Raw genomic sequence first — 27386 nt, 5'->3', positions numbered from 1 at the left:
AGAAGTAATAGCACTGTTAAATACATTAGCAAGAAAAGGGTGACATATCAGCCATATTGTAGAACTGAGATGGACCCACTACACCCCGTTTTTGTAAACGGAAATTTTGTTAGAACTCAGCCATGCTCATTTGTTTCTGTATCACCTGGGGCAGTTTTTGTGCGACAACCGAGTAGGGTACTTGAGACCTAGACTGTAACCCACAAAGCCGAAAATATACACTTTCTGACTTTTAGAGAAAAAGTTTGCAGACCCCTGTCCTAGAATCTAGATTCCGCCTCCTAACTTTGAGTTGGGCGTGTTCTGTTTGAATGACAGAGACTCAATTGGGAAACACTTCAAAAAATGTGTTGCTAAATGATCTCCTGTCTAACAGGCTCTTCCTCTAAACCCTGCAGGTACCGACCAAGAAGCTGAAGAAATATGAGAAGGAATATCACACGGTGCGCGAGAGCCAGCTGCAACAGGAAGATCCCATGGACAGATACAAGGTAGGGGACACACGGGTCACCTGGCAGAGCAAAGGGCCTTCTTGACCCTAAAGCAGCAGCTCTGGCAAGTTCAAGTCCCTTTGTTTCTACCCAGTTGATTTAGACACTCTTTGACCATACCATGTTCATTGTCCAGGTGTATTTTCATTTCAGGAGACTCCCGAGTAGCCCACCGTAATATTTCTTTTCTTTCAGTTTGTATATTTGTAGGTAACGCCACCTGTTGCATTTATACTGGGAATCTTCATAAGAAGCTGAGAGAAAGAGAGGGAAAAAGAGAGAAAGTGGCTATCAACTACTTTCAAAAATGAGAAAAAAAGGAAAATGGCTAAGTACTGTTTTAGCTGTGCACAGTCCCATCCAAAGGGACTGCTAGAAGGTGACCTGTCCTGAGGCTGGCACAAGAACGTTTCAGATTTACCAGTGTCTGTAGCAAATGTTAAAAACGCAAACTGATATGGAAAGAAAAATAAAAATCACAAAGGTACATCAAGCACAGTAATGGTGTTGGTCGTGACATTTATTTGCACAAATTTGTCCCTACAGTGGTTAGTTTCAGAATCGAAATGATGTCAGTTTAATATCTTAGTGAAGTAATTACAGTATTTAAAAAAAACTGGGCTATTCACAAAGCTGGATCTCTTCCATTGTAATAGCAACACAGTTCCCGTGATGCAGTGTGGGGGAAATCCTGATTTCAAACTTTTTTCCAACTGAAATATTATCTGTCTTCACCATGTTTAATTCTTCAGATTCCTGCAGATGCATGGTTCCCTCCCTCCCTACATCACTACATTAGGGTAAGAGAATGTTGTATTCTCACAGTGAGTACTAGCAGTGCCAAAATGTCCTTCCAAAAACAAATACTGAGTTGGCATTATGAATTAAGTCACCCACAGTGAGACGACTTCCACTTTTGTAAGTAGAGTTGCCTTTATGTGGTCAGAGAGCTGGACGTGGTTGCTAGGCTCACACAATGCATCTTGTCTCTGTTGCTAAATTGAATAGCATGGGTGGGGGGCTTCAGAAAGCAGCATGGTAGAAGGAGTATATGGATTTTGTAGTCAGACTTGAGTTCAAATCCTGGCTTTCCAAAAAAAGCACAGGATTTGGATATTCGAGTTGGGGGCTTTGCATTCCTATGCCGTTGTTCCGCTCTTGGGCTAGCTATTGAACCTCGTCCTCATCGGCAAAACATGTTGCATTCCCATCGCCATGAGGGATTGTTGTAAGGGTGGGGATGGCGTGCGTTAAGAATCCAGCACACGGTTGCTGTGCAATGAATGGTGGTTTTGGCCTCCTTGGGCCTACTGCCTCAAATTACCCGCGTATCACATAAGGTGACACCACCTTTCATGGGTCTGCCCCACCAGGCCCTTGCTGATCTTCCTCGTATCTCTAACAACTATTGCTATCCAATAATCTAACACTGGTATGTTTTTTCCCTTGTTTATGGAACGGGTTATAGAACTGATAATAAAACCCTACATACTGTTCTGGTAGATAATTATTACCACATAAGGTGCTCATAGAATAAGGTTTGCAGCTAACCACCACCCCTCAATAAAACTAATCTTACCATAGCTCATATAGCATGCTGCTTTAGAAAGGTTTGAAGTATTCCTTAGAAAATATTTTTGAGGATCCAAAATGAAGCCCTCCTGCTGCTTGTGTTATTCTAATTTGCTTATTGCCACCATTGTTATAAATAAAATCTGGGAACAGTGCTTTAAAATAGAAGAGAGGAAAATGAAAGACTAAAATTGTATATTTAAAATCTGTCTGGGACTGAACTTGTAATTGTTCCTTAAGTCCTTTTTTGTGTCAAAGCAGATACGTATAAATAAATAGTACAATGCGTATTATTTTTTTAAATGCTTACCACACCTAAGACTATCAATATGTACAATTTTTATTGAGGGGTGAAAGTAGAATTAAACTTTTTGTTTTTGTTTTGAAAACAGATTTACTTTTTAGTTTGAGTATTTTGGCCTCTTCTATTTGCACATAGCAGGTACCTTTTGTATTTCTTTTGTATTCTTGTAATAGCTTGTCAATACATCATCTAACTAATATCTCTATACCGTTTTCATAATGTCTAGACGTTTGTACTGGTGATGGATATACTTGGTAAAATCGTACTCCTCAAGTTATAATTACATTTCAAGGTGAAAATTGACAGAGTAGTTTCCAACCATCAACAGATTTGTTCTTTCAGGTATTTAATTTCTAATTTAAGAAGCTAATTATAATTATCTTAATTATATAAGGACAGTGTCTTAGAAAATACCTTTTAGCACCTTCTAAATTTAATCCTGTCAAGAATAAGACCTAGGTCCAGGGAGCAAGCATTTTATAATTCCTAGATCTTGGACTGGAAACCTAGTTATGTAAATTCTTAAGAATAACTTGGGAAGAGGCTTTGAGTCAGAACTTCACCAGTTCACTCACAACCCTTTCTCAACCATTAGGGTCCATACTGCTTGCAGTGCCTGTTCACCTCTAGCTGGCCATGTGGCAAGAGAGTTAGGAAGGTGGTGTCAATTAAAAAGAAAACAAAGGCCCAGAGATGTCTCGCACTAAGATATTCTAAGGGAGTCTTCAGTTTGGTGCTATTTCTCTTGAGCATGGTCGCGTACAGAAGAGGCTGTCGCAGGGGAGCGGAGGTGGGATTAAAGACAGAGGTAGCTCTCAGCAGTCATGTTCTTTCTATATCTAGCTACACATGTATTTTGGGTGTATTTTTATGACATATGCAAATATCTGCATGCTCAGGTTATATCACTATGCTCACCTGTATCTAACACTTAAATCTCAACCACAGAGAGAGAGATGAAACGGCATTGGAATAAATTTAAATTTTAGAATCCTACACACAATTAAAGTGTTCTGGAATTAGCTAATGGTGATAATGGCACACCTTTGTGAATATACTGCAAGCACTGAATAATGCATTTTAAAAGATGGTTTTCATGAATTTTATGTGAATTATATCTGTAAAAAAAAAAGCAAGCAAAATGAGGAGGATTGGCATCTGGCCCAACTGTCTTCCTTTCATAAACCCCACGCACGTCATACCAGAGGTACCTGCGCAGAAGTCATATTTGTAGGGGCGAGACCTTCCTGTCAGAATTGGAGCTAATTAATGACTGCAGATCCTATGTGTACCCATATTTATAGGGGAAAGGACAACATAAGGGGGTGGCACATTCATTTTCATATATTTGATATATATCTGTGTATATATCATATATATATATGCACAAAGACACAAACACAGATAACACATATATATACACACGGCCTTCGCTACCTGATCTTGGCATTAATTTGTATTTGAAACTCAGTAAGCTCTAAAATGACTGCTTACAGCCTTTGGTATATTTTTTTGTGTTTATCTTCATGGCTGATCTCAAGACAGAGAAAGGAAACTTTATTGGAAGAAGAATATAAAATATTTATTCTAGGTCACCCTCCTTGTCCTTCTTAAGTTTAAGCTGGCCAGAAGTATGTGGTAGTATTTATCTACTCTGATATTTTGGTTTGTAAATGTATTTATTGATTTCAAAAGAAGTGAAATGCAGGATTAAGATTTGTCTGTAGAAATACATCATGTATATATATTTTCATTTTCAGACAAATCCCGAGAAAACATTTTTTAATTACATTAAATACATTTTAAAAATTAGTAGCCAAGCCCCTAATAAGCAATTACCAATTTCAGAGATTAAAACATTATTTCCTATTTTAAGGAGATGAATTGTTCCCATTTGGGGAAAGTTGATTTTCCAATGTAATAAATTAAGGCACTTTTTAGAGAACTGCAGCCTTCATCTACCTCCAGAACATGCTATGCTTTTCTTGTTTAATTAAAGAAGTACTTGCACAAATGTGGGTTAAGCCTTAAAAAGCACAGCTAATTAATTAAATTCAGTGAATCTCCCAAAGCATAATAAAGGTTATATTATTACCTAGTCTAGATAGGAAAATCCTAGAAAGAATCAGGAATGCTTATACTCTCTAGGGTTTGGGACACAGATAGTATTGTAAATACATAATAATCTAATTGAAGTATCTTATCCATGTTTAGTATAATTAAACTTAGAATATTTAACTTCTTTTTTTTAATTTAATGTTAAAATTTAATTTAATTTTTAAAAATTAAAATGTAATTCAAACAGAAGAAAAGTGATTCCTCTAAGTTTATAAAAAGTTTTTCTTGCACATACTAATTTTTCTAGAGCCATTGTCCTGGCATGTAATTTGAAATTAAACTATTTAATTGTACATGGCAAAGAAAAAAAAATATATTGGAAGTAAAGCTTAATTGAATTTGTATTATTTGCCCTCCTCACGTATCTAATGAAATAATTTAGAGCGATTACCACATTTTGTTTTTAACTTGAGTAATGAAGAATTTAAATTTTGCTAAACTTCTTACCTGGGGGTAGAAAAACAGGTTTCTTTTTTTCTTACTGTGTTGGGCCCTTCCTTATTCAGAGAAGTCAAGATGAGTGAAATCCATCTTTGGCAAATGTTTCTTTATGAATGAAAATAAACTTACATTTTATTATTTTTCCACATTTCAGAGACTATGGTTAGCTTTTGGAAGCATTTATGTTATGAAGTAATGTGCTTTTAATGAATAGTAACAATTGAGGATGTTTTCTATGGCAACTGTGGTCACGTAATGATAAACTTTGGAAGGCCGCCTCTCTTGCTTTTTGAACTTGGATAACCCAGTGAACTTGCTGTTTGTTGTAGGATGGTGGAGAATGCGAGCCTGAGGCCTCCGGAGGTTTCTTGAGCAACTTAGCTGAGAAGGTGCAGGTGGTTTTCCCTGATGCTTGCCTGCTGATTGAGTTGTACTTAACACTTGGGTATAAACATTATGCGTATTAAGAATTTCTAAGTATGTTTATTGATCTTAACAATGATTCACCAAAAAATTTCTTCAATTTTTAATAAGTTTTGTTTCCTGTTATAGTAGTGTTACTGAGAAAGTTATGTCACACTCATATATTTCTACATCATTTGTAACCCATTTGTTTTTTTAAAATTTGATTTGTATGCTAGAGTAGAGCATGGATTTGTAAGATATGGGATGTGGGCCAAATGTGGCCCGTTGCCTGTTTTTGTAAATAAAGTTTTATTGGAACACAGCCACACCCATTTGTTAGTTATTGTTTGCTTTTGCACTTCAATGACAGTTAAGTAGTCTCAACAAAGACCATATGTTCTGTAAAGCCAAAAATGTTTATTATCTGTCCAAGTACATTAAAAGTTTACTGACCCCTGTGCTAAACTATAATCTAAGATTATTGTTTTTTTAAATGCCAAAAGAAATGCAGTCTGGTTTGCCAACTGCCAGTTAGTTATTACTGACAAGGTTTTTGTTTTTAGTTTGACGTAAAAATTATTTTTAATTTCTACCAGGAAAATAAGATTGGATATGTTGGGTAAAGGGAGAGCATAAAATGATTTTAAACATCCAGGTTTTCTTTCTCAAATTTTCATTTACAGACAATGTAGTCATTTAAACATTTCATGTGTAAGCATTTGTCTTTGAATGTCAAAATACAGGATGAGATTTGAATATGATGATTATCAACTCTTTTGAAAGAGGTATCCAAAACAAAGTAAGTGAGAGCTGAGTGTGTTGTTGCTAATAAAATTGCACTGGATCTTTTAGAAAAAAACATTTCCTCCTGACTCTTAAATGTCTTCAAAAACAAATGCCAAGAATTCATTATAGCAGCAGACAACACACCCAAAATGCTGAGCTAGAGTTTATAAAGCCGCCTCCTAACCCATCATTTTTTCCTTTAAGGCTTAGTTTATTTTCTTTTGATTGCCAGCTCACATTTTTCTTTTTTCATCTTGGAAAAATGACATTCACCATCCCTAGGACTGTTTCACCCAAACTTCAGACACACAGGAGACCTGGGATCCGTTTTTCTTTTGCATACCTCTGCCTAGCCATGTCATTTTGTTGCCTGAAGATGAACTATTTTGCAAGGTTCCAACCTTGTCATATACGGAAGTTCCTTCCACCCAGCTCTAATAACACAGAATAGCCAGCTCACACCGAAGTTACTAATAGTTCCACACACAGCGTTTTCAGCAGTCATGCAAGCTGCAAATCGCTCATGGAGAGGGAGGAGTTTTCATGTATCAGTCTTCCTGAGTTGAGATGGGCCCACTGGCTGCCTCAAGTATACTTTCTTCTATCGAATGTTTGCACTCAGACAGAAAACTTAGAGTATATGACACTCTAAGGAAAAGCAAAATAGCATTAACGAGTGCCTGTTCTTATTGTTACCATTTCCTAAATGTATTAGTAGGTGTGCAATTTCATTGGATCTTTTTATTTCTTTTTTTTTTCAATTGTCTTTGTACCTATGATTGAAAACGGTAGTTGGTCTATGACTTTTGAGGAGGTAAGTTTTTTTTTATCTATGTGTGTCTGTAATATCAGTGTCTGTCTCTGAAAAATGCAGTATCCTCCTCCGAAAAGTTACTTACTGCACTTTCCCAGCTGTACATCTCCTGTGTAGGAGGGGAGGGAATGAATGAGCAAAGCTGGTGTCTGCTTTTTGTTCAGCGGCTGTCCATTGTGTGAGCTGGAGCATGTTTCAGACAGTGCAATGTGAGTTTTAAGGGTTAGGCCTGCCGTGTCTCCTGCAGTCTTTGCTGAAAGGCAGAGGAAGTGATTTGCCTGTTTTGTTTATAGGCTCTGAGCATTGAGAACATCTGCTCATGCAGACGTCCGGCATGTGACTCTGTCTGGGCTCACTGAGGCGAACGGAGCTGAGTTCGGGTCTCTCTCTCGGGTGGGCAGCCCTTGCTAACATTTCCAAGTGAACCAAGCAAGGTTACTACCTTTCCCAAGCCCATCAAAACGAAACGTTCTTCTCCGTTCAAGTAGAAAGGCAAACTTCTTTCTTGAATCAGTCCGTTCTGAAAACGGTTTGGGCTCCTTGGGAAAGGCTGGAAAAGATAGCCCAGTAGTGCAGTTTCTCTTTAACCCTTGGTGAGTGTGATCGAGTCCTTCCTAGAAAATCTCCGTCTCAGAAGTAGCGGCTCACATGGCACTCAGTGGTGCTGGAGGGCTCCTGAGTCTACCTCCCAGCCTCAGGTTCATATTTTGGAGGATGATACTGCATTTTTGGCCCCATAGCTTGCTTTCCCCCGTGTGTGAGTACAGAGCAGGAGTCTCCTACTTCCCACTCTGCTGCTTGCTTTGCAGACACTGAACTTAAGCTTCCTGCTAAAGCAAAAGCCACTAGGTGCGCTGCCCCCCCCACCCCACTGGCTATTTTGATTTTTAGGGACCCTCAGACACTCAGAATTTCTCCCAGATCTCCCCCTATCCACCCCCTACCCCCTTAGCTGTGTGTCTGTCTATAGGAAGTGTTCGAGTTGGAACAGTCATTGTAATGGGAAGTTACCAGTCCAAATTTCAGCTCAGCTCACATCTCTTTCATATATATATATGATCTCTAATCATTAGGGAAGTAGCTACCTGGCGCGTTTTAAAAATACTTTGAACAAAACTCTTTTCCACAAGCATCGTGTGACTTTACCTGGAGGTTATTTTAACTCGATTCTAAGCAAATGTCACTGTAACCTGAAAAACTGGTCGCCACAACACTTTCACTTGTGCCAAATGAATGTGATATAAGTAATAGGGGAGGTGTTTGTTCCTTGGAGTCCTGCAAGTACAATTTCAGTAGAAATAGGACACTTAACTCAGGAATCAGTATTACCATGTAGTCTTACCATGGTCTCCTTGGAAGGGATTTATCAAGAAATGAGAAAAATCTCTTCTCTGCATTGTGAAATATGTGGTGATGAAATTGGGCTGGTATTACTGCCTGTTCCTGGCAAAGAGGACATTTATTAGAAAAGTTTCTGAAGCTTTTTTTTTTAATCTGACTTTTCGACAAGTATGTCCTTTGTTTCCACAAAAGGGGTAATAGATATATCAGGATGAAAGACTAACTGTCCAGCTCCTGCTAGAATTTGGATCGCTTCAACAAAGATTGAAAGAGAACTGACTCTGGGTGGTGAACACACAGGTGATATATAGATGATGTATTCCAGAATCGTACACCTGAAATCTATGTAACTTTACTAACAATTGTCACCCCAATAAACTTTAATTAAAGAAAGAAAGAAAGAAAGAAAGGTTCGTCTTTAGATGCCCTGGCTTTTTAAATAATTTAGTCTCCATGTTTATTCTACTTCTGTGGGAAGAGAGAACTTCTGTAGATAGAGGGACAGACAGAATTTGATGAATACAATTTGCTCCTATAAATATGTACACTGTTTTTCCGGGAATATCTTAGGAGAGGGTTCCTGGAGGCAGCACTTTTGTTGTATCTTGGTCACAAAGGAAGATCCGGTATGGTTTCTTGTAGAATATGAGCATCTAACAACAGTGGACTTAAAAAAAAATTCTTTTTTTGACATTTTATTGTTTCTAGTGGAATTGAAATTCTAAATTACTTTTCATTTTTTTTAAACAACTTTTTAAATACATGTACATTCACTGTGGAAAACTTGGACGCTTTTAATATCACAAGGAAAACAATAAAAATAATCCACTACCCACAGTTAATACCTGTTATTTATGTTGTCATGAAAATGGGGTTTTCCAGTTATCTCTTTTTCTACAGGATATCATAAGCATTTCTTCTGTCATTCGATATTTTTCACTTATATTTTAACACTGCATGGAACTGTGTCATGAGTTTATTTACACGTATCTAAGTGATTTGGGATTTTTAAACGTTTTCCAGTAAGTATTTTTTTTTACATGTGTTAACATTCCCTCCCCAGTTATCCCAGTCGACCTTGTCTCCAAAGGAAAACATGGAAGTGAACTCTGTTGTCTGGTTATAGTCAAAGTATAGGTTTGTCCTTTAGCTTCTCGACTGGCCCTGTTTTGGATCCTCTACCTCCATGAAAGGCCAAGCTTTGCCTTTACCATCTGTTTCTTTGTCCTTCTTTGAAAAACAAATGAAAAAAAAACTTAAGTTTTCTTCTTTCCATATGGCAAACCCCAGATTGTTCTATAGAAGATAAAATTCACCAAATACACACACACACACACACACACACAATGAAATAAGACACTCTCTTACAGGACATAGATTTGTCTTCTGGTTGTGCAACCCTGCTTTGTCTGAGTTTTGCTACCCTTGCAGAAAACACTGTTAGGAGTGTGAATCTGAATAACAGGAAGGTCTCATGACATAGAACCTTTTCCGCCAGCTCTCTCTTGAACCTTCTGTAACTGCTAACGAAGCAGAGAGAACACTTCTGAGGCTTGGGAATGGGAGATGTTAAATTGCTCTTCTGATGTGAATGTACACAGTTCATATGGCTGGTTAAAGGGAGACCTTACTTCCTAGCATGTGACTGGCAGTCCAAGGGGAAAGAAACAGCTTGGTAATGTATTTACCCAGAATCTTGTAATCTGAAACTTAAAAATACCAGAAGCAAACATTTAGAGACATTATCATAAGGATTACTGCTCTTACTAACACAGAAACTGGTGTTCGGAAAAGTAAATATATTTTTACCCAAAGAATGAAAATGTCAGTTGATTGCAGCCATGAACCCATGTAGCCTGGTTCTTGGTACAGATAATTCTTATATATGTTCAGATAATTCGATCCCTGCTATTGGAAAAGCAATTTGAAGAAATAAATGTCTAGTGGTTTTCCCCCATTTCAACCCTACTGTGTCTTGTGGTTTCCCGAGGTCTGGGTGGGGTTACTGTGCATGCTTCAAACAAAGAATTGCCTGTGTCTGCATTCTAGGTCTATATGGAAACCTCACAGGACTTGGGTGATGTGTGGGAATGTTGCTTTCTGTGGCACACTTTTTATAATGAAGTCCTGCCTGGAGGGCTTCAGGGACAATTGTAAGTGTCCCTGGGGAGGGTGGGAAGAGTGTCGCCTCTGCACCGCCAGCTTCACTCACTGTTGTTTCCCGGACAGCCCTGCCTCCCTGTGCCACTTGCGCCTTCTCTTTTTACACCTTCAGAAGTCCACTCTGTTGTTGCTGCTTGTTTTTCCTCACCAGTCCCGTCTGTTGCTGCCAGTATGCCCCGGCGCTAATGCCCGCCTCTGGCTTTGCTCTTTTTCTGCAGAGGGAGAACCGGAGATTACAGGAGGCCAGCATGAGGTTGGAACAAGAGAATGACGACCTTGCCCATGAACTAGTAACCAGCAAAATTGCCCTGCGGAATGACCTGGATCAGGTAACTTCGTCATTCACTGGGTAGAAATAAGGCTGTGACAGCCTCCTCCAGGGCCAGGACCAAGTTGTTGCACCACAGGCCCGCTGGGGCTCCCTCTGTCCTTGACACTGAGTTAGCTGCTCTGATGGACCAATGGGTGGGTGGGAAGTGGGAGGGGACTGACTGACTGCTCTTTGCAGCAGGTGGAAAATGTAAGCCTTTGAGAAATGTTTGGGTCACTTCCAAACAGCATGTGCCACATACTTTTTTTATACCTCTGAACTTCTCTGGCGTCTCCTCTCTTTGTCTGTACTTTTCCTAAACCAAGGGTTGCCAGCATAATCACCTGAGCACACCAGTTACGTATACTAATGCCATTCTAACACTGGTAGGGCTTCACTTTTTGTTCTAGAATGAATTCTCATCGGCAATGAATGTGAAGATTTTACATGAAGTATGCACATTCAGATACATGTATTGTTGGGTTGACAGGCAACCCAGCAGCCGAGAGCAGCACTGCCTGGGTGTGAATCCTGGCATTACCATTTTCTAACCATGTGCCCGGGCAGTTCTTCACCTGCCCATAGGTATAAAAAAGTCTACCTCCTAGGGAAGATGGGAGAATTAAATACGGTAAAGCACTTCCAATAGTATGTGTTGGATAAATGTTAGCTGTTGCTACAAAGACCTTAAATTGTTTTACTTTCCTTGTTCTTTGCAACAGCACCAACAGCTTTAGGACTTCCTGTTTTCTATTGCTAGCATTTTCAAAGATAGTTGGCAGCATGGAAGGAGTCTTGTGTAGATTTATAATTATCACTCTAGGGTGGCCGGTTAGCTCAGTTGGTTAGAGCATGGTGCTGATAGCACCAAGGTTGCCGGTTCGATCCCCTCATGGGCCACTGTGAGCTGTGCCCTTCTTAAAAAAAATAAAATAATAAAATTATCATCCTATGTTCTGACTTTTGAAAAGTGAATATTCCCAACAAATGGTGCAGAAAAATTGAGACTTAAACTATTGAACCTGTAAAAAAGAGGCATTATCTGTGTTCTAAGAATTGGCAATATTTAAAATACAAATCCATTAATAATATAAATCTGACTGAATGTTTAAAATCGAAGGAATTTTTTAAATGTTTAAAAATGGCCCCTGCCACAACTCCTTTTCCCCACATAAACAGCTAATGTTGCAGCTCTACAGTTGTAAGCACAGTAAGATGACAGATAAGACCACTGGTAAGGAAAATAGGGCTAAAAGCAGGGAGAGGATGGAGCTGCAGGAGTCAGTGCTAAATGGAGTTTGAAAATAAAACAAAAACTGCTGCTCAGGGCACCGGATACAGAAGGTACAAAGCAGCCCAGTCGGGGATCTGAAGGGGATGGCCCTTTTAACCACAAACCCCGTGCAACCACCCTGTTTGGAACTGCTTAGAGATCACAGGAAAACTGTGAGACCAAAAGAGTCCCAACCAACGAAGGAAGAGCCACCTCAGTCAGTCAGGGTTACACCCAGCCTGACCTCAGCTATTTTAGTTTTGTACTAATAAGACTATAGCAGGGAGTTAGTACTATAATGAAATTCCATATTAACTTTCCAAAGGCCTTCTGTCACAGCTGATTCTGTCATTTTAATCTTTTATCCATTAATAGTTTTCTTAAGACAACTAACTAAATGAAAAAAGTTTTAACCAGTTGGACTCAGTGGGGATGCAGTGAAATAGGCTGGAGTTGTAAATTGAACGTTGTGTGGGTAAGGTATTTGGTAGTGTATATCGAGCCTTTAAAAGGTTAAAAAAAAGAATGAAATTAAATACTTACCAAGTACCTACTATGACCAAGCACCATATTTAGCAATTTACACACACACACACACACATACACACACACACTCTCACGTATATACATATGCCCGTTTCATCATTTATAAAATAATATATGGAGTCATTAGGAAGATTAAATAAGATAAAGCGCGCGCGCGCGCGCGCGTACACACACACACATACACACAGTGCCAAAAAAACTGTATACACATTTTAAGAAAGGAAAAAACTGTATTAAAATTACACTGATGGTAACCATTGTGAGCACTTCTTATAATTGCAGATGTCAACCATGACTTGTATTCATCTTTTGTTATCGGTATATATGGAGTATTACAATTTTAATAGTTTTTCCTTTCTTAAAAGGTGTATACATTTTCTTGGCACCCTCTGTATATATGTGTGTATGTGTATGTATATGTATGTATATGTATATGTATACTCTGACTTGGAAAACTATCCTAACAAAAATAGAGATTTGGTTAAAAATATATATACAGGTTATTTACTGCAGTGTTACCTGTAAGAATAAAAAATAGAAATAATACATATGTCCAATAGAAGAGGAGAATGAAAGTATCTCTACAATGTTTTTTTTTGGAATAGTTTTTAAAAATAAGGGAAGATTATAATAATATTTTTAAAAAACAGTAAATTAATCTGTATGTAATGTTTGCATCTAAATTACAAGACATATGGCTGGCATAGGGCTGTCCTGTAAGAAAGGAGACTGGAATATACATCAACAGGAAAAAAGCCTACAAAGAAATACATCAAAATTTTACTACCAGATATCTCTGAGTGATAAAAGTAAATCTGAGTTTTTATACTCATGTTTATATTTTTATTTTTTCAATTACGAATCTTTTATCAGAAGACCTTAAATTACTTAACCACCCTTGCTTAAATAATAATATGCATTATAACTTTTCAATAATCAGAAAACATTATTTCAAAAGTTTAAAATTTTTTTAAATACAAAATGCATTATTTAAAAATTACTAAAATTATTTTTTAAATATGCATATTTAAATAGATATATTATTTAAAAATAAAAATGATTATAAAATATATTATTTAAAAATATGTAAAGTTTTTCCAAGAAAATCCATTTTATGGATTAGTCTGGAAAGACTACTATGTGGGTACTCCTGAAATAATTGATTATTGCAAACTTAGCTATTTCATGTAAATACTAGGTCAGTCCCTGAAGAAAAGAGTCCTTCGTTTATTTCTTCTCACTCTTATTTCCTCCCATCATGCCTCTCTTTCTGTCCCTTTTTAAAGAAGTAAATAAGGTCTGGCCCCTGCCTTTTGAATCTTGTTATCTAGATGAAAGAATAAAAATTGCCCTTTCATGCATATCTCCTAATACCTGATTTTGCAGTTTCTGCCTGAGTGGGGCTAGTTCACCTATCAACACTCTGTCCCTGTGGTTTAGGTGACCTGGCCCTCCAGCTTCCAGGAAGGGCACTCGCCTGAGAGTGAACAGAATGGACCGGCTTTGCCTGCCTTCACGCAGTTCGGCTGGTATTTTTCCATTCCCAGTTTATCAAAATCAAATCTCTTAATTAAAATAGCAAAACTTTGGCAAACATTAAATGAACATGAAGCAGATTATATTTGAAATGACATAAAAAGTAAACAAACACTAATTAGGTAATTGGGTACTTTTTGGAAATAAATTACTCCTTACCCTTGTCATGTCAGCATTGGCTTCAGGCTTCCTGGGCAGCAAAGGCTCCTAGTTTTTCTCTCAAACAGAGCCTTCTGTTATGACTGTCACCCTCCCTCAGACTCCTTTTAATTAAGGGCTTCTCGGTGACTAGAAATGTAAAAAGATACAGCATCTCCACATCAGTTTCTGCTGCTACCTGCTCTCAGCCCATCCCGTCCCTTCCAGTTCCCCAAGAACAGAAAGAAGAGACAGAAAGAACCAGTCCTGTGCTACTCGAGACTGTGCCAACATCCCTTCTCACCACGGCACGTCCTGTGTTAGAACAGAAGCTACCTGCAATAAGTGGCACGTTCGTTTATTTTGTTTTAAATGGAACAGCTGACTTGGCTAGTTCTTTGAGAAACCATTTCTGATAGCTCCTTATGCTAATGTTACAGCTGAGCTTTTTGATCAAGTTACTGGTTGATTCATGACTAAATCACACATTGCAGTGTCGTTTCTCGCACGTACATGTCGTAAAAGCTTTAGTGAGCAATTGGAAATTTCAGTATCAATAAGGCGTTTAAGATATGGGTAAGTGACTTGAAGACTTAATAATAACAATGGTCCACTCAGTTTTATGAAATGATGGTGAAGGTTTTAGAATTTGGGTTCAAAGATAGAATCTAAGTATCTGTCTGTTTAGTATTATATTCCTAGAGATTCATTTAACACGAAAGATGATTTCTACTTAAATGAGGTGTAGAGATTGGCTGTACAAAGACCTGGAAGATTGTTTTTAGAGGGAAAACCAGGCTATTTCAGATCTGGCCCTATTTTGACGAGAAGAATCCCTTCTCCTTCACTGTTTAACATAGAGGAGAAACTTCAGATGAAGCTTCCTGGAAAACTCTAGGACTTCTTCATACGGGTCCCACAGAAGTGTCTGCAGACGTCAGATCTGATAACAACAGAAAGAGTCAGCTTGCTTAGCTTGACCTAGTGAAGAATGTGCAGCAGAAAACATGAAATTAAAAGAGTAGGTCCTCTCATCAGAAATATTTAGGTGTCCATTAAAGATTTCCTCAGGGAAGCGGTTTTATTTTCCTTTACTTACAGATGTTTCCCAAAACTGTAAAATTTCTAGATACTCTGCAGGGTTTAAGAAGCTTGTTACTGCATGTCAGGATGCTAGCATTGACTCTTCAGAAGTTTACGAAAGGCTAAAATTTGGCCATGAATCTCCCTTCAAAAAACCAAACTTTGAAACAAGTTATTCCAGAGTGCCACAGTACACATCATTAATTTCACAAGATGGAAATTGCTGTAAGAGGAGCTTAAATTTTAATCTTCTGCAGTAGCAGGACTGTTGCTCAGATTTCCTAGGGTTGAACTTGAACCAGAGGTTGGAGTTACAGGGAGATTTGGTTAGATTTTTATGAACACGGAAAGGATCAGCTCATTGCTTCGCCGTTCGAGGCCCCTCTGCCTGAGCCCTTGAGGAGGGTCCCCCTGCTTTGTGGGTGGCTTCTGCCGTCTGGCGTACAGCTCTAGAAGTCACAGTTTTGAGTTTCCATAATCTATATCAAATATCTTACAATTTATGAAAATTTAACTTGCAACGTATCTGTTGCATTTTTTGAGGTCCATCTGTAATTTTAAGATCTTCTTTGGCTGCATAATTCCACTTCCCCGCCTCCCCCCTAAAAATCTAATGTGGCTGAGCAAATTTTAGAGTCTTTAAAAGGGACTTTTTCACCTTAACTACCTGGCAGTTCCAAATGATCTGACAACAGAGCTATAACCCCTGGGACATAGGACGTGGGACTATTAAGGCAGTGAGAACAGTGAATGCAGTTTCTTTTCCAGTGCCCAACAGACTGCTGGCCTGGCCATCTGGACATGTGGGAGATACGGCCAAACAGACAGGAGGCCACCTGGCCAGTTTTCACGATTACTTGGATAACTTTTTGCTGCTGCCAGCCAGGGATAGCTGCTTCTCTCTGCGCCTGTGGTTTTCTCTGCTGAGCTCATCTGTGGCCCTCTGCCACCTTCACTTCACAGAGTCTGCTTCTGCAGTGACTCAGAGCCACAGCCATTCATTCACCAAATTCCGATGGCGTACCCACTCTGTCCTCGGTGCTGGGCTTGCTTCTGGGGCTAGAGTGATGCCCCAAAGAGATGTGGTTCCTGCCCCCAGAGCTTAAAGTCTAGTGGGCAAGACAAGTCACACGTAATTCATCATTGCAGACTGTGCTAAGTGCTGTCAAGGGAAATAGGAGAGATTTAAACAGAGGAACTAATTTAGATGGGGGGGGGTGTGGGGCAGGGCTCAGGCCGTGCTCCCTGCAGATGTGAACTTGAAGCTGCCACCTAAAGGGTGAGGTAAGGGCCGTAGAGTCTAAAATAGACGCGTGTTAACTAAGTTAGACACACACGGAATGCTTTCATAGTTAATTTTGGCTCTGTATGCAAGGTAAGACCAGAGTACTCGTCTGATCTTTCCTTGGCCATTCTAGAAATACGGTCATTTCTGTTTGAATTGCTGGTCCATATTTCAGTTTTCCTCATGGCTAGCTCTACCATAGGGTTTCAGTCTTCATTTCTCCCTACTCTGCTCCTTGTCCTGTGTGAGTACCCCTGTGGGGCTCGGTCTTTGCATTTTCTCACCTGTTTCCACCTGTCTGCTGACCCTCTTTGAATTGAGCCCCACTCACTACCAGTTAGAAGCTTCCACAGGGGGCTCCACCCCTTCATCCAACCCATCTGCACAGTCTCAGAGCGAGTGCCACTGTGACATCTGAAAATGGGTAAGAAACCTTTAGAGTGTGGGCTCTGATGGCCGTTCACATCTGAATTCAGCTCATGGCTCTCATATCAGGTGTGTGTCTCCGGTTTGATCTCCGCAAACCTCACTGTCATTATCTGTAAAACAAGTATTGTTTTGAGGCTTAGAGAGAAGGTGTGCCGAGGGCCTGCTGTGTAGTTGGAATTCAGTGAAAGCAGCCACCCCCGGGGTGAGCTGGGAGGGGAAAGAGTGGCTCTGGTGATGCTGGAACAAAACCATTCGAGATTGGAGGAAGGCTACACACACGTTCCTACCTTCTTGGTGACCCACGTGCTCTGATGACAGGCAGAAGACAAGGCGGATGTGCTGAATAAGGAGCTCCTCCTGACCAAACAGAGGCTGGTAGAGACTGAAGAGGAGAAGAGGAAGCAGGAGGAAGAGACCGCCCAGGTAAAAGGCATGGGCGGGCTTTTCTTCACACAGGTATAGGGCACAGGTGTAGGGAGCTGATCCATACTATCAACAAGAAGTGCGTTTATTCGTAATCAAGGGTGACGCAGAAGCACGACACGTGAGGAGCACTGAGTCCTGACATTTCTTTTGAAGGTGTTAGAAGAGGAGGCAGAGTTTCCACCCTTGAACTGCTTTTAGGAATTTGCCTTTACTGAGATGTCTAGCAACAGTGGCAAGTTTTCTCTAAGTTTAGTAACTTTGGAGGATGATCCAAGAACTTTGAGAAATCTGTACATTTCGTGTCGTATCTCCAAGATAATTGACTGTTAAGCTGAAAGCCCACAGAAATCTCGGCTGGGCGTTGTGTCTGTCAGCTGTGCTTAATTTTCCTGATTCATGTCTTAGAAGAAGCGCCAACATTCTGGCAGGGCTCTCAAACCTTATTCCCTGGGGGAAGAAGCCTGGAACTTATTAGCCTCCTGGCTCGTACAAGACCACCCTACCGTCTTCTGTGAGCTATAAGGCTAATCAGCTGGAAGACACCACCATTGCAAGAGCCCTGAGTAGGTGACAGGAAGGGCCTTTCGGCCCCAAATGTCAACGCTTCCGGCTTTTCAGGGGCAGAGCAGGTGGCTTCCCCAGTGTTCTCCATCTCTGCCAGTCATGGCCAGCTGTGATTAACTCATTTATTTTAATGAGTTTCATCATCACATTATGATGCTAAATATAAAACAGAACACAAAGCCTTTTAAAGACCGACATCCAAGCAGAAAAGGTTCCAGTGAAGTTACTCATGAGGGGATGTATCATTTAGCACCTTCCAGGGATTACAAAAAGGGTTCCCTGATTTTTTTTTTTTTTTTTGAACATGATAAAATGATTTTTGGCATTTACTGTGGACCAAGATTATACATATATTTTTAACACACTCAAAATGTTTGAGGGGCTGGTTATCCAGTTTGATCTAGGCCTTTTATGGATTTTGTTTTTTCTTTTACCTCCTGCTTTTGGGGGCTCACTTCAGGGCCTCAGATAAAGAATGAAGCTATTGGCAAATGAATTTCATTCATGTTTCTTCTGTGTGTGTGTGTGTGTGTGTGTGTGTGTCCATGTGTGTCCTGTTGTAATCGTATGATACCTTCGTGAGCTTTGTTAGATGAGGAAGCTATGGCTTAGAGAGTTAAGCGACACTCGCTCAAAGCCTGGCGGCCATGTAAGTCTGTCCTGAAGTCTGTGGGAGCCTATCACAGGAGGTGAGAAGGCTATGGCTTACGTCCTTAAATTATGTAAGAGAGAGAATAGAGACTAAGTTTGAATCAGTATAACCTACAAATTGCTTCTAGAATTTTAGGATGTAGCAAATGTGAAGAAATTCAGAAATCTTGTAATCATATGAGTCCGATTATAAATTGTACTAATTTGTGATGAATTAGCAAGTACAGATTATAGGCCATTCATAACTAGGAATGCTGCAATGCAGAGTCCTCTGTCTATTCTGATTATGTACTAGATTAACCAGGCTGTTTTTTTCAGTTTTTTGTTTGTTTGGTCAACAACTTGGAGGAACTGAATTCTTTCCTCTCTATGTTTTGGCACCTGACCTTTTTCATCATCTCTGCCTCCCCTTATACCTAGAATTCTAGAGCTACCAGGCTATAAAGATAACTGATTTTAAGTTTAGCATTCGTAATTTACTATTTCTGTGACTATAACAAGCACCTACGTTGTGTGTCACCTGAGCTCCTTCTAAAGTCACTGTTTCTTGAAGTCTCCAGACCTCAAGAGCTCTTTCTCCGTCTTTTTCTGACTCCAGTCCCAGAGCCTCGTTCCTACCTTCAGAGAAGTAAGGGCAGTGATGGTGGGGGACTGAACGGAAGGCCTAAATGTTTTTTCCGTAATTTATAACATTTCTAATAAGGGTACCTGCAACGTTGCTGTGATGTTTGTTTCAGACGCTCAGAAGGATAAAGGTAGCTTCTGAATGGATTGTTAACAATAGATTTATAAAGTAAGCAGTAAGCGTAAGCACTTTTGTAACAGGATTGCTCATGTCTTAAACATTACAGGAAAGATAATAAGATTTCTGTATCTCCAGAGATGATTAGGGTTTTCAAATAACCCAAGATGTCACTTCAGGGAGGAGAATTTATAGAGTTATAGTGTTTACCTTGTCGTTGTCTGGGATTCGGGCATACTGGAATCGAGATGTTTGTGGAAATTTATTATTAAGATTTTGACTGAGTCTTGATGTTTCTCACGCTTTCTAGCTAAAAGAAGTCTTCAGGAAACAGCTAGAGAAGGCAGAATATGAAATAAAGAAGACGACAGCTATCATTGCTGAGTATAAACAGGTAATGTGCCGGTGTGGCTTTTTTCCGCTATAAAAGTAATTATTGTTGTTGTTTTTCTTTGGGGAAAAACGTTTTGGTTTTACAGTTTCCAGAACAATGGCGACACTGCATTCATTAAAATTGGTGGCAAATTTTCTCCTCTGGAACTGACATGGCTGGACATGCTTGCTGATAACATGGGAGGTTTATTTGAGCAAAACAGTCTAGTTTGTTTACAAAGTTTGGGACACTTAGAGGAAGGAGAAACCTTATTTTTACCAGGGGATTCTGTCTGCTCTGCTCGGAAGCTCATTTCCTGTAGATCACACAGTAATATTGGCCTAAAGTTTAGTGATTGTATTAAGTGGCAATAGTTAGGGGATCACCGTGTCCTCTGCTGCCACAGCATAGAATGTGGGGACTCGTTTTCCCACGTGGCTCTGTGGCCTGTAAGAGGGAGATACATACTACCTGGGCGTAAAGAAGAAGAAAGGGAGCGTATCACCTATAGGAAATGAGGAAACCCTTCCTGGAGAAGGATTGATTTGAGCTCGTCAAAGGCTACGTGAGATGTGGGGCTATAAACAGAAGGAGAGAATGCGGATGGTGGAAAGGGGGAACAGCAAGTGCGATGGCGTAGAGGTAGGTTAGTGAACAGACATCGTTTCGTATGGCAGAAGGTTTCAAGTATAAAAGAGAAGCATCAGTGAGCGGGGGCCCAGTGCAGGGAAGGTCTTCCCGGATAGGCTGAGGACTTTGGATTTAATTCTGGTTGTAGTAGGAATGTTTGAGCAGGACAGTGGCATAACCAGGGACAGATTCTCGGCACTACTCTGCCCCAGTGAGAAATGTAATCGTGTGTGGAGATCCACAGGCTGAAACACAGACAGAGTTTGGGTAAGGAAAAATAGGGCCCTGAACTAAAATAAGTAGCCATGAAAACGGAAAAGAGGGAGACACAAAAATCATCATTTTTGCTAGAACAAAGGAAAACATTAAAGTGCTCCTGAGATTTCGAATTTGGGTAAGTAGGAGAGGGGATGGTTAGACCTTAACCAATACAAGGAACATTGAAGATCGTGTACTGTGGAACTTGCCATCACTGCAAGTGCTTTTTTTATTTTTTATTTTTTTGTCGCCATGTTAGGCCATGGGTGGCCGCCATATGCAGCACTCTTCAAATAGCTATGGGACTATTCTGGAATATTTTCTGGCAAGTACCTCCAGCAATGTAAAAGGCAACAGACCCATCTGTTTGAAGATAATTAGGACATAAAACATGATCTAAATGCATTCTCTAATTGGAATTGGCTATTATTGGCTATATTTCAGAATGTTTGGTTTATGTAAAAGGGGATATGGTTTGTCAGAATTATTTAGGGAGGTTGCTCCTTTTTAACATCGCCTAATACAGGCCTATTTATCGTTTCCAGGCTTGGATCTGGAGAAATTGGAGACTGAACTCAACAAGCAGGCCCTGGTCTCTAGAACTATTTTTGAGTAAACTGGGATTTTTTGTAAATGTCTGTTTTGATAATAGAGGTAGATCTTTTATGTTTTTAGTCCAAATTGTACTTTAAAATTTGACATCCCCTAACTCTTTTACTTCATTTCTTAAAAATAAAATATTCGAACTTCACTCAAATTCAACAAGAGTTGAACTTCCAGTGTTTTTAAAAAATGTTTTTAGCTTTGAAAGCACTTAATTTCTACCTGTTCTGGTACTGGTTAGCACCTTATTTCAGCATCAATAATAATGAGGTTTTATTTAATGAGCGCTTATCAGCCAGGTGCTGTACTAAACCCTTTGCATACATTTTTTTTCCCATTGATTATCACAGCACAACACTTTTTGGTGAGGAAACTGAAGCTTAGAAAGATTAGTGAATTTGCCGAAGGACAATTGTGTCCTTAGAAAGTAGTAAAGCTGGATTTCCTGGCTTTTTCTTTTTTGCTATGTTGAAATCGCTTGATAAGAGTTTTAATCTTTATTATTTTCTGGTCATTTTATCTTTGTCGTATTCACTCTGCCACTTCATAAGGCAACTTTTATAGTTGAAAACAGACTCTTTCTGTGGCTGTCAACAGGAGACGTTTCTGGTTCACAATTCTTTTCATCAGATTCCCAGCATAGAACTTTGCACAAAGTAGATACTCAGCAAAGACTCCATAGTTGATTCCAAAAGTGAGGACAGGAATTCTCTGGAACCAGTCACAAAGGCTGGTGACAGAAAGAAATCAAATCTACCCTGTGGGTTTTTCTAAGAATTAAGAAACAGGTGTGCTTCACACATGGGGCATGCTCAGGCTTTCTGCTCACTGCAGAAAAGACTGGCGTTTACAGTGCTAATTCATTTGCAAACTTTCTTCTAGCATCAGAGATGTGAGTAATATGAGCTGCACAGTAATATGTACACGCGCTGCAAGAGTCATTCTATTTTCCAGTAAAGAAACTCTTTTGTTTCCCTTAGATCTGCTCCCAGTTAAGCACCAGACTGGAGAAGCAGCAAGCAGCCAGCAAGGAGGAACTGGAAGTGGTGAAGGTAAGGAGAGTGCAATCGTTCTGTCATAGAATTTCTTCCAGAGTCACAGTCTTAAGTGAGCACCTGATAGGAAGACCCCAATATGTGAGGATGCCCTCTCCCGACCCCTTTGTTCTAAAGGAATTAAGGAGAATAGTATCTCTCGTGACTGGGGTGCGATTCTCTTCCCTGCCACCTGAAAGGTTATGTTCCCATGAATCTTACGGACTGTCCGAGGCAGGTAGCAGGATTTCAGCGTTGTCACAACATGCCTGGAACTTTCTTGGGTAGTGGAAACCTGGAGCCTTCAGCAGCCTGCAACCCAACTGTGCCTGAATTGACATTTCTGTGCGTGACCCAGTGGGATCATCCCATCACTCTCTTTACAGTAAACACCATGGGTAATCTGGAACTTGCCTGTAAAACCCATGTTGGGTAACTGACTTTTCCTCCAATTTTTTAGAGGTTTATTTAAAAAAACCAAAAAACAAAAAAAAACTTGTCGCATTTATTTATACGCTGCCCCCTAGTGGCAAAACTCATTACTTGAGAAAAGCAATTGCTTATTCTATGGAAACAGCAGTAAACCAAATGGACTGGCTTCTTAAGAAGCAATGTTAGCACAACCAATTCTTGGGACCAGTGTTCTGGAAACCTCACATAATTCTGTTTGAATGTATTCAGGTTTAATACTAGTAAGTAAATGCATCCTAGGCACTTTAGCATATAATTTAACAACTTGGACACATTATTTAACCTCTCTAAGCTTTATTTTGTATTCTGTAAGATAGAAATAACAGTACCTGCCTCAGAAGGTCATTTTGAAGATTAAATAAGATAATATATATAAAATGCTTAGCTTAGTCCTTGGCACACAGTAAATGCATGTTTTCATAAGTTACAACCTGAAAATCTGAGACATGAGAACTGAAAATATGAATCTTATTCTGACTTTGTTGCTTACTTTCTGTTACGAAACATCAGTCTGAGGTTACTACTGAGTATAAAGTTGGCAGTCTCCCTCCCCAAACCTGCTAAAATGTTGGTTTCCTTTCTTCCCTTTCTTTGCCCCTTTTCCTACTAAGACTTTATCATTCTTTGCACATTGTGGGCACGCTGACCACGACTCAGCTGATGAAGTGTCATGGCCTAATAGGGTTAACTGTCTTGAACTGAAATCTTAGTAGAAATAAAAATGAAACAAGGATTTACACTGATCGCTCCATAAAGGTTTTATTGAGCATTTACTATATGCACAGCGTTTAGACTTCTGTTTTTTACAGAAATTATGCATGACAAAGAGCTTAGAATTTTCTTACAGGAACTGGTTATACACACATGCACTTGAGACATTCAGGAAACAGTTCAAAAGTATGTAAGTGATGAGTTGAATGACAGTGACAGTCAGAGTTGTTAGAGAAAACAAACCGTAAGAACTATAGACCGAAGATGACTTTGGATCTGGTTGGACTAACGCAGCATGGGGAGACTTCAGTTAGAGGGATTTAAACATGCCATTCTGTTATAAACAGTAGTGAAGACTCAGAAATAGGAATGAGCGTTTCAGTGTCTCCTTAAGGAGACTGATGTGATTAGAGTGTGTATTAAGGAACAGAGGAAATTACTGGACAATAGGTGGGGTTACCTAATGAAAGGCCATGACATTCAGGAAGAGGAATTTGAACTTGTTTTCACCAGAATAAAGAACAACTAACACTTATTAAACAATTACTGTATGTACTATTGTAAGGCTTTACATGTATTATCCCATATAACCCTCACAACTACCTGAGAAGGTAGACACCATAATATCTTCTTTTTACTGATTTGTTGTGTCTTTGTTTTACTGATGATCACCAAACCAGGTAATTCATTTCCTTAGGTCACATAGCTGATAAGCAGTAGTGCCAGGATTTGAACCCAGAGACTTAAATTCTACAATCCATACCCTCAGTCCTTACATAATACTACCTTATCTTTCTCTGGTGCTACGTCTTCATCTCTTATTTGGCATGATGTGATAGCTTCTGATTTTCCCACCCTCCTGTAACCTTCCTCTATCCCTTTCCCCCTTCCAGTTAATCCTTTTCACTATAACGAGTAACCCCATATATAAATGTATCCATTTAGAATTAGATTGGCCATATATAGAAAACCCAAAATAACACTGGCTTAAACACAAATGATGTTGATTATCTCGTAAAAGAAATCTAGGCCTAGAAAGATCCTTGGTTTTTTGTCAGTGACCCAAGCTCATCCGTTGTTAGTGGTCCATAGCATCAGCGTGGGCTTTCATGCCCAAGGTCACCTAAAAGTCAAACTGGGATTTCCACCATCACACCCACATTCCATGGTAGAATTTTAGGCCAGAAGGAGAAGCAAGGATATAAAGGCCCACCTCCAACTGGGTGAGCTGCCTATCAGTAGCCTTCTTAGAAGTTCCATTACCACACTCAGGTGTTTCCCCCAAAATAAGACCTAACTGGGAAATAAGCCCTAGCATGATTTTTCAGGAGGACATCCCCTGAACATAAGCCCTCATGCATCTTCTGGAGCAAAAATTAATATAAGATCCGGTCTTATTTTCGGGGAAACGGTATCAGAACTTAATTTCATGGCCACACCTAGCTTCAAGGGATGCTAGGAAATAGCACCTTTTAACTGAGTATATTTCCAGCCCGCGTAACATCAGGGTTCTGTGACTAAGGAAGCTGCATGGTGGGCGGGAATCTGCAGCCTCTCCCCCACTTTGGTGTCAACATTTCCACATGTCTGCCAGACTGCGGCTTCATGAGGCTCTTTGCTCCATCTCCCACAAGCAGCACAGGATTGGAGGAAGTGAAAGAATGACTTTTCTACAGGAGAAAGTCAGGATTCTAGTTGAGGACCTTTACACATGGCCACGGGGAGCTCTTCTCACTTTGTACCGCTCACTGTTGCGTCGCTCACTCCCTGTTTGAGCTGTCTCAAACTCCCCGTGGTTCTCTGAAGTCCCCGTGTCTCTGCATACGGTGTTTCTCTGCCACAATGTCCTCCTCCCTCTTGTGAGTTTAATCTATTCTTTCATAGCTTTCAGCCTAATAGAACTGCCTACCCAGCTTGGTAAACTTCTAGTCGTTGCAGACCCGGATCAAAAGCCACCCCGTTAACATTTGTTTAGTCCCCAGTAAATGTATAACAAATACTTGCTGTGTGCTGATTTGTGCCAGGACTGTACTCTCTCTTCTCATAGGCTCTTGAGAGAGTTACATGTGTTAAGTGTCTAATGAACATGAATCAGGCGGAACTCTGAAAAGTGGGAAGAAAGAAATCAGTGGGGGCAAGGGTGACTTTTAGGGATTCAGGCCGGGGGCAGGGAGAGAGAGCTTGCACATTGTCAGAGGAAGAATGGAGTGATCAGCTGAACATGGAAAGAAGGAGAAGCTAATGAAAAGATGGCACTGAAGTCTTCAGGCCTAAATGGTGCTGACATGAACAATGACAGCAGAAACATGGGGAGAGTTGCTGTGTGTGTGTGTGACAAACCATCACAGTAGAAACGTGGGGAGAGTTGTGTGTGTGTGTGTGTGTGTGCGCGTGCGCGCAGAGAGGGGGAGAGTGGTTATGGACATACTGAGCTTGTGGTAACAATAAGACATCAAATACAAAGATTCTGTAATATCTTTTCTCTCTAAACTAGTTTTGGAGATATTTTCAGAAAACAGTAGCATTGCTGTCTTGAAAAGTGTTTCTGTGGTTTGGTGCTGATTGTGCTCTGATTGGCAATCCAGGCCAAAGGTACTTTTGTTACCCTGAATAATGGTCATCTTTGCGTAAAGCCAAACAAAAGAACACCTACTTTATTTGTTGCAAGGGTCGATTTAGGTTAGTGAGAGTGGCCTCAGTCTGCTGTAGGCAAGTTGCTTAACCTCTGAGTCTGTAGAAGCCCTCGTGTAGAAGGCCAGGGTGATGATAGGACCGCCTCACACGGCAGCTCTAGCAGGAAATGAGGTGCTGCACGCAGAGCATAATGAATGGGGCATGGCAACTAGCAAAAGTAATGGTAATCCAAACTTTCTAGAACAGATTTCAAAAAGAGGCTATAGTAATACTGTCTATTCCCAGAGTCTCTCTAGAGATATTGGGAGGAAAAGGAGCACCTGTCTTAGATAATTGGGTTTTGTGCTGACTAGAGCCATTTTGGTTGTAGCACACAAAAAATAATGGCCTTCAGAAATGGGCCTGCGTTTGATGGCAACAAGCAACATCTAAATAAAAATCAAATCCTATGTTGTTTTGGGAAGTGACTTATGCTGTGGAATACAGTTTGATGTTGGTTTTCTCTTTTGGATTTTGCAGGGTAAAATGATGGCATGTAAACACTGTAGTGACATTTTCAGCAAGGAGGGCACTTTGAAACCAGCAGCCATAAACAGAGAGGACCAGGGCATCGAATCGGACGATGAGAAGGATTCACTTCGGAAGCAGCTGAGGGAGATGGAGCTGGAATTGGCACAAACCAAACTGCAGCTGGTGGAGGCCAAGTGTAAAATCCAGGTTGGTGACATGATAAAATATCAACAGGAGATAATAACGTTAATGGGCTAGCATATTCTAGATGTTAGAAAATACCTGCCTAGCTCAGAATTATAGATGTTACTATATTTGATCAGTATATTTTCTGGCCACTAACGTGTTCTACATAGTCACATTGACATTATTTTTAAACACTAATATAAAAGCATAGATTTAAATGAAACTTTAATAATTAAAATTGTATCTTGTGAGAACTTAAACATTTTTTTTTTTTTTAATTGCGGAATATTGAGGAACAGTATGTTTCTCCGGAGCCCATCAGCTCCAAGTAGTTGCCCTTCAGTCTAGTTGTGGAGGGCGCAGCTCAGCTCTAAGTCCAGTTGCCGTTTTCAATCTTTAGTTGCAGGGGGCGCAGCCCACCATCCCATGTGGGAATTGAACCAGCAACCTTGTTGTTGAGAGCTCGCGCTCTACCCCATTGAGCCATCCAGCCGCCCCAACATACGCCTTTTTAGTTTACCCTGAGATTTTTTTGCCAAGGTCTTCTCTCATTGAACT

At 40.0% G+C, this 27386-nt stretch overlaps 1 protein-coding gene across 18 annotated transcripts in view; it reads left to right on the top strand.

Annotated features, from left to right (window-relative positions):
* RABGAP1L (RAB GTPase activating protein 1 like) overlaps positions 1-27386 on the top strand; it is a 443815-nt gene that overhangs the window by 410690 nt on the left and 5739 nt on the right. For 6 of the 18 annotated variants that reach the window (XM_081024862.1, XM_081024852.1, XM_081024863.1 and 3 more), the window contains 6 exons: positions 399-491; positions 10654-10764; positions 17354-17458; positions 19729-19812; positions 22263-22334; positions 26652-26849. In XM_081024862.1, the coding sequence (XP_080880988.1) occupies positions 399-491; positions 10654-10764; positions 17354-17458; positions 19729-19812; positions 22263-22334; positions 26652-26849 (663 nt within the window). Of the gene's footprint in view, positions 1-398; positions 492-686; positions 992-5255; positions 8653-10653; positions 10765-17353; positions 17459-19728; positions 19813-22262; positions 22335-26651; positions 26850-27386 lie in introns of those variants that run through there. The other 12 variants (XM_081024865.1, XM_081024864.1, XM_081024858.1 and 9 more) reach the window with 4 other exon arrangements.

The sequence above is a fragment of the Rhinolophus hipposideros genome (genome assembly GCF_964194185.1).
Source record: "Rhinolophus hipposideros genome assembly, chromosome: 19".
Lineage (NCBI taxonomy): Eukaryota > Metazoa > Chordata > Mammalia > Chiroptera > Rhinolophidae > Rhinolophus > Rhinolophus hipposideros.
Note: the sequence above shows the minus strand (reverse complement) of the source record. Positions and strands in the feature narration are given on the sequence as shown.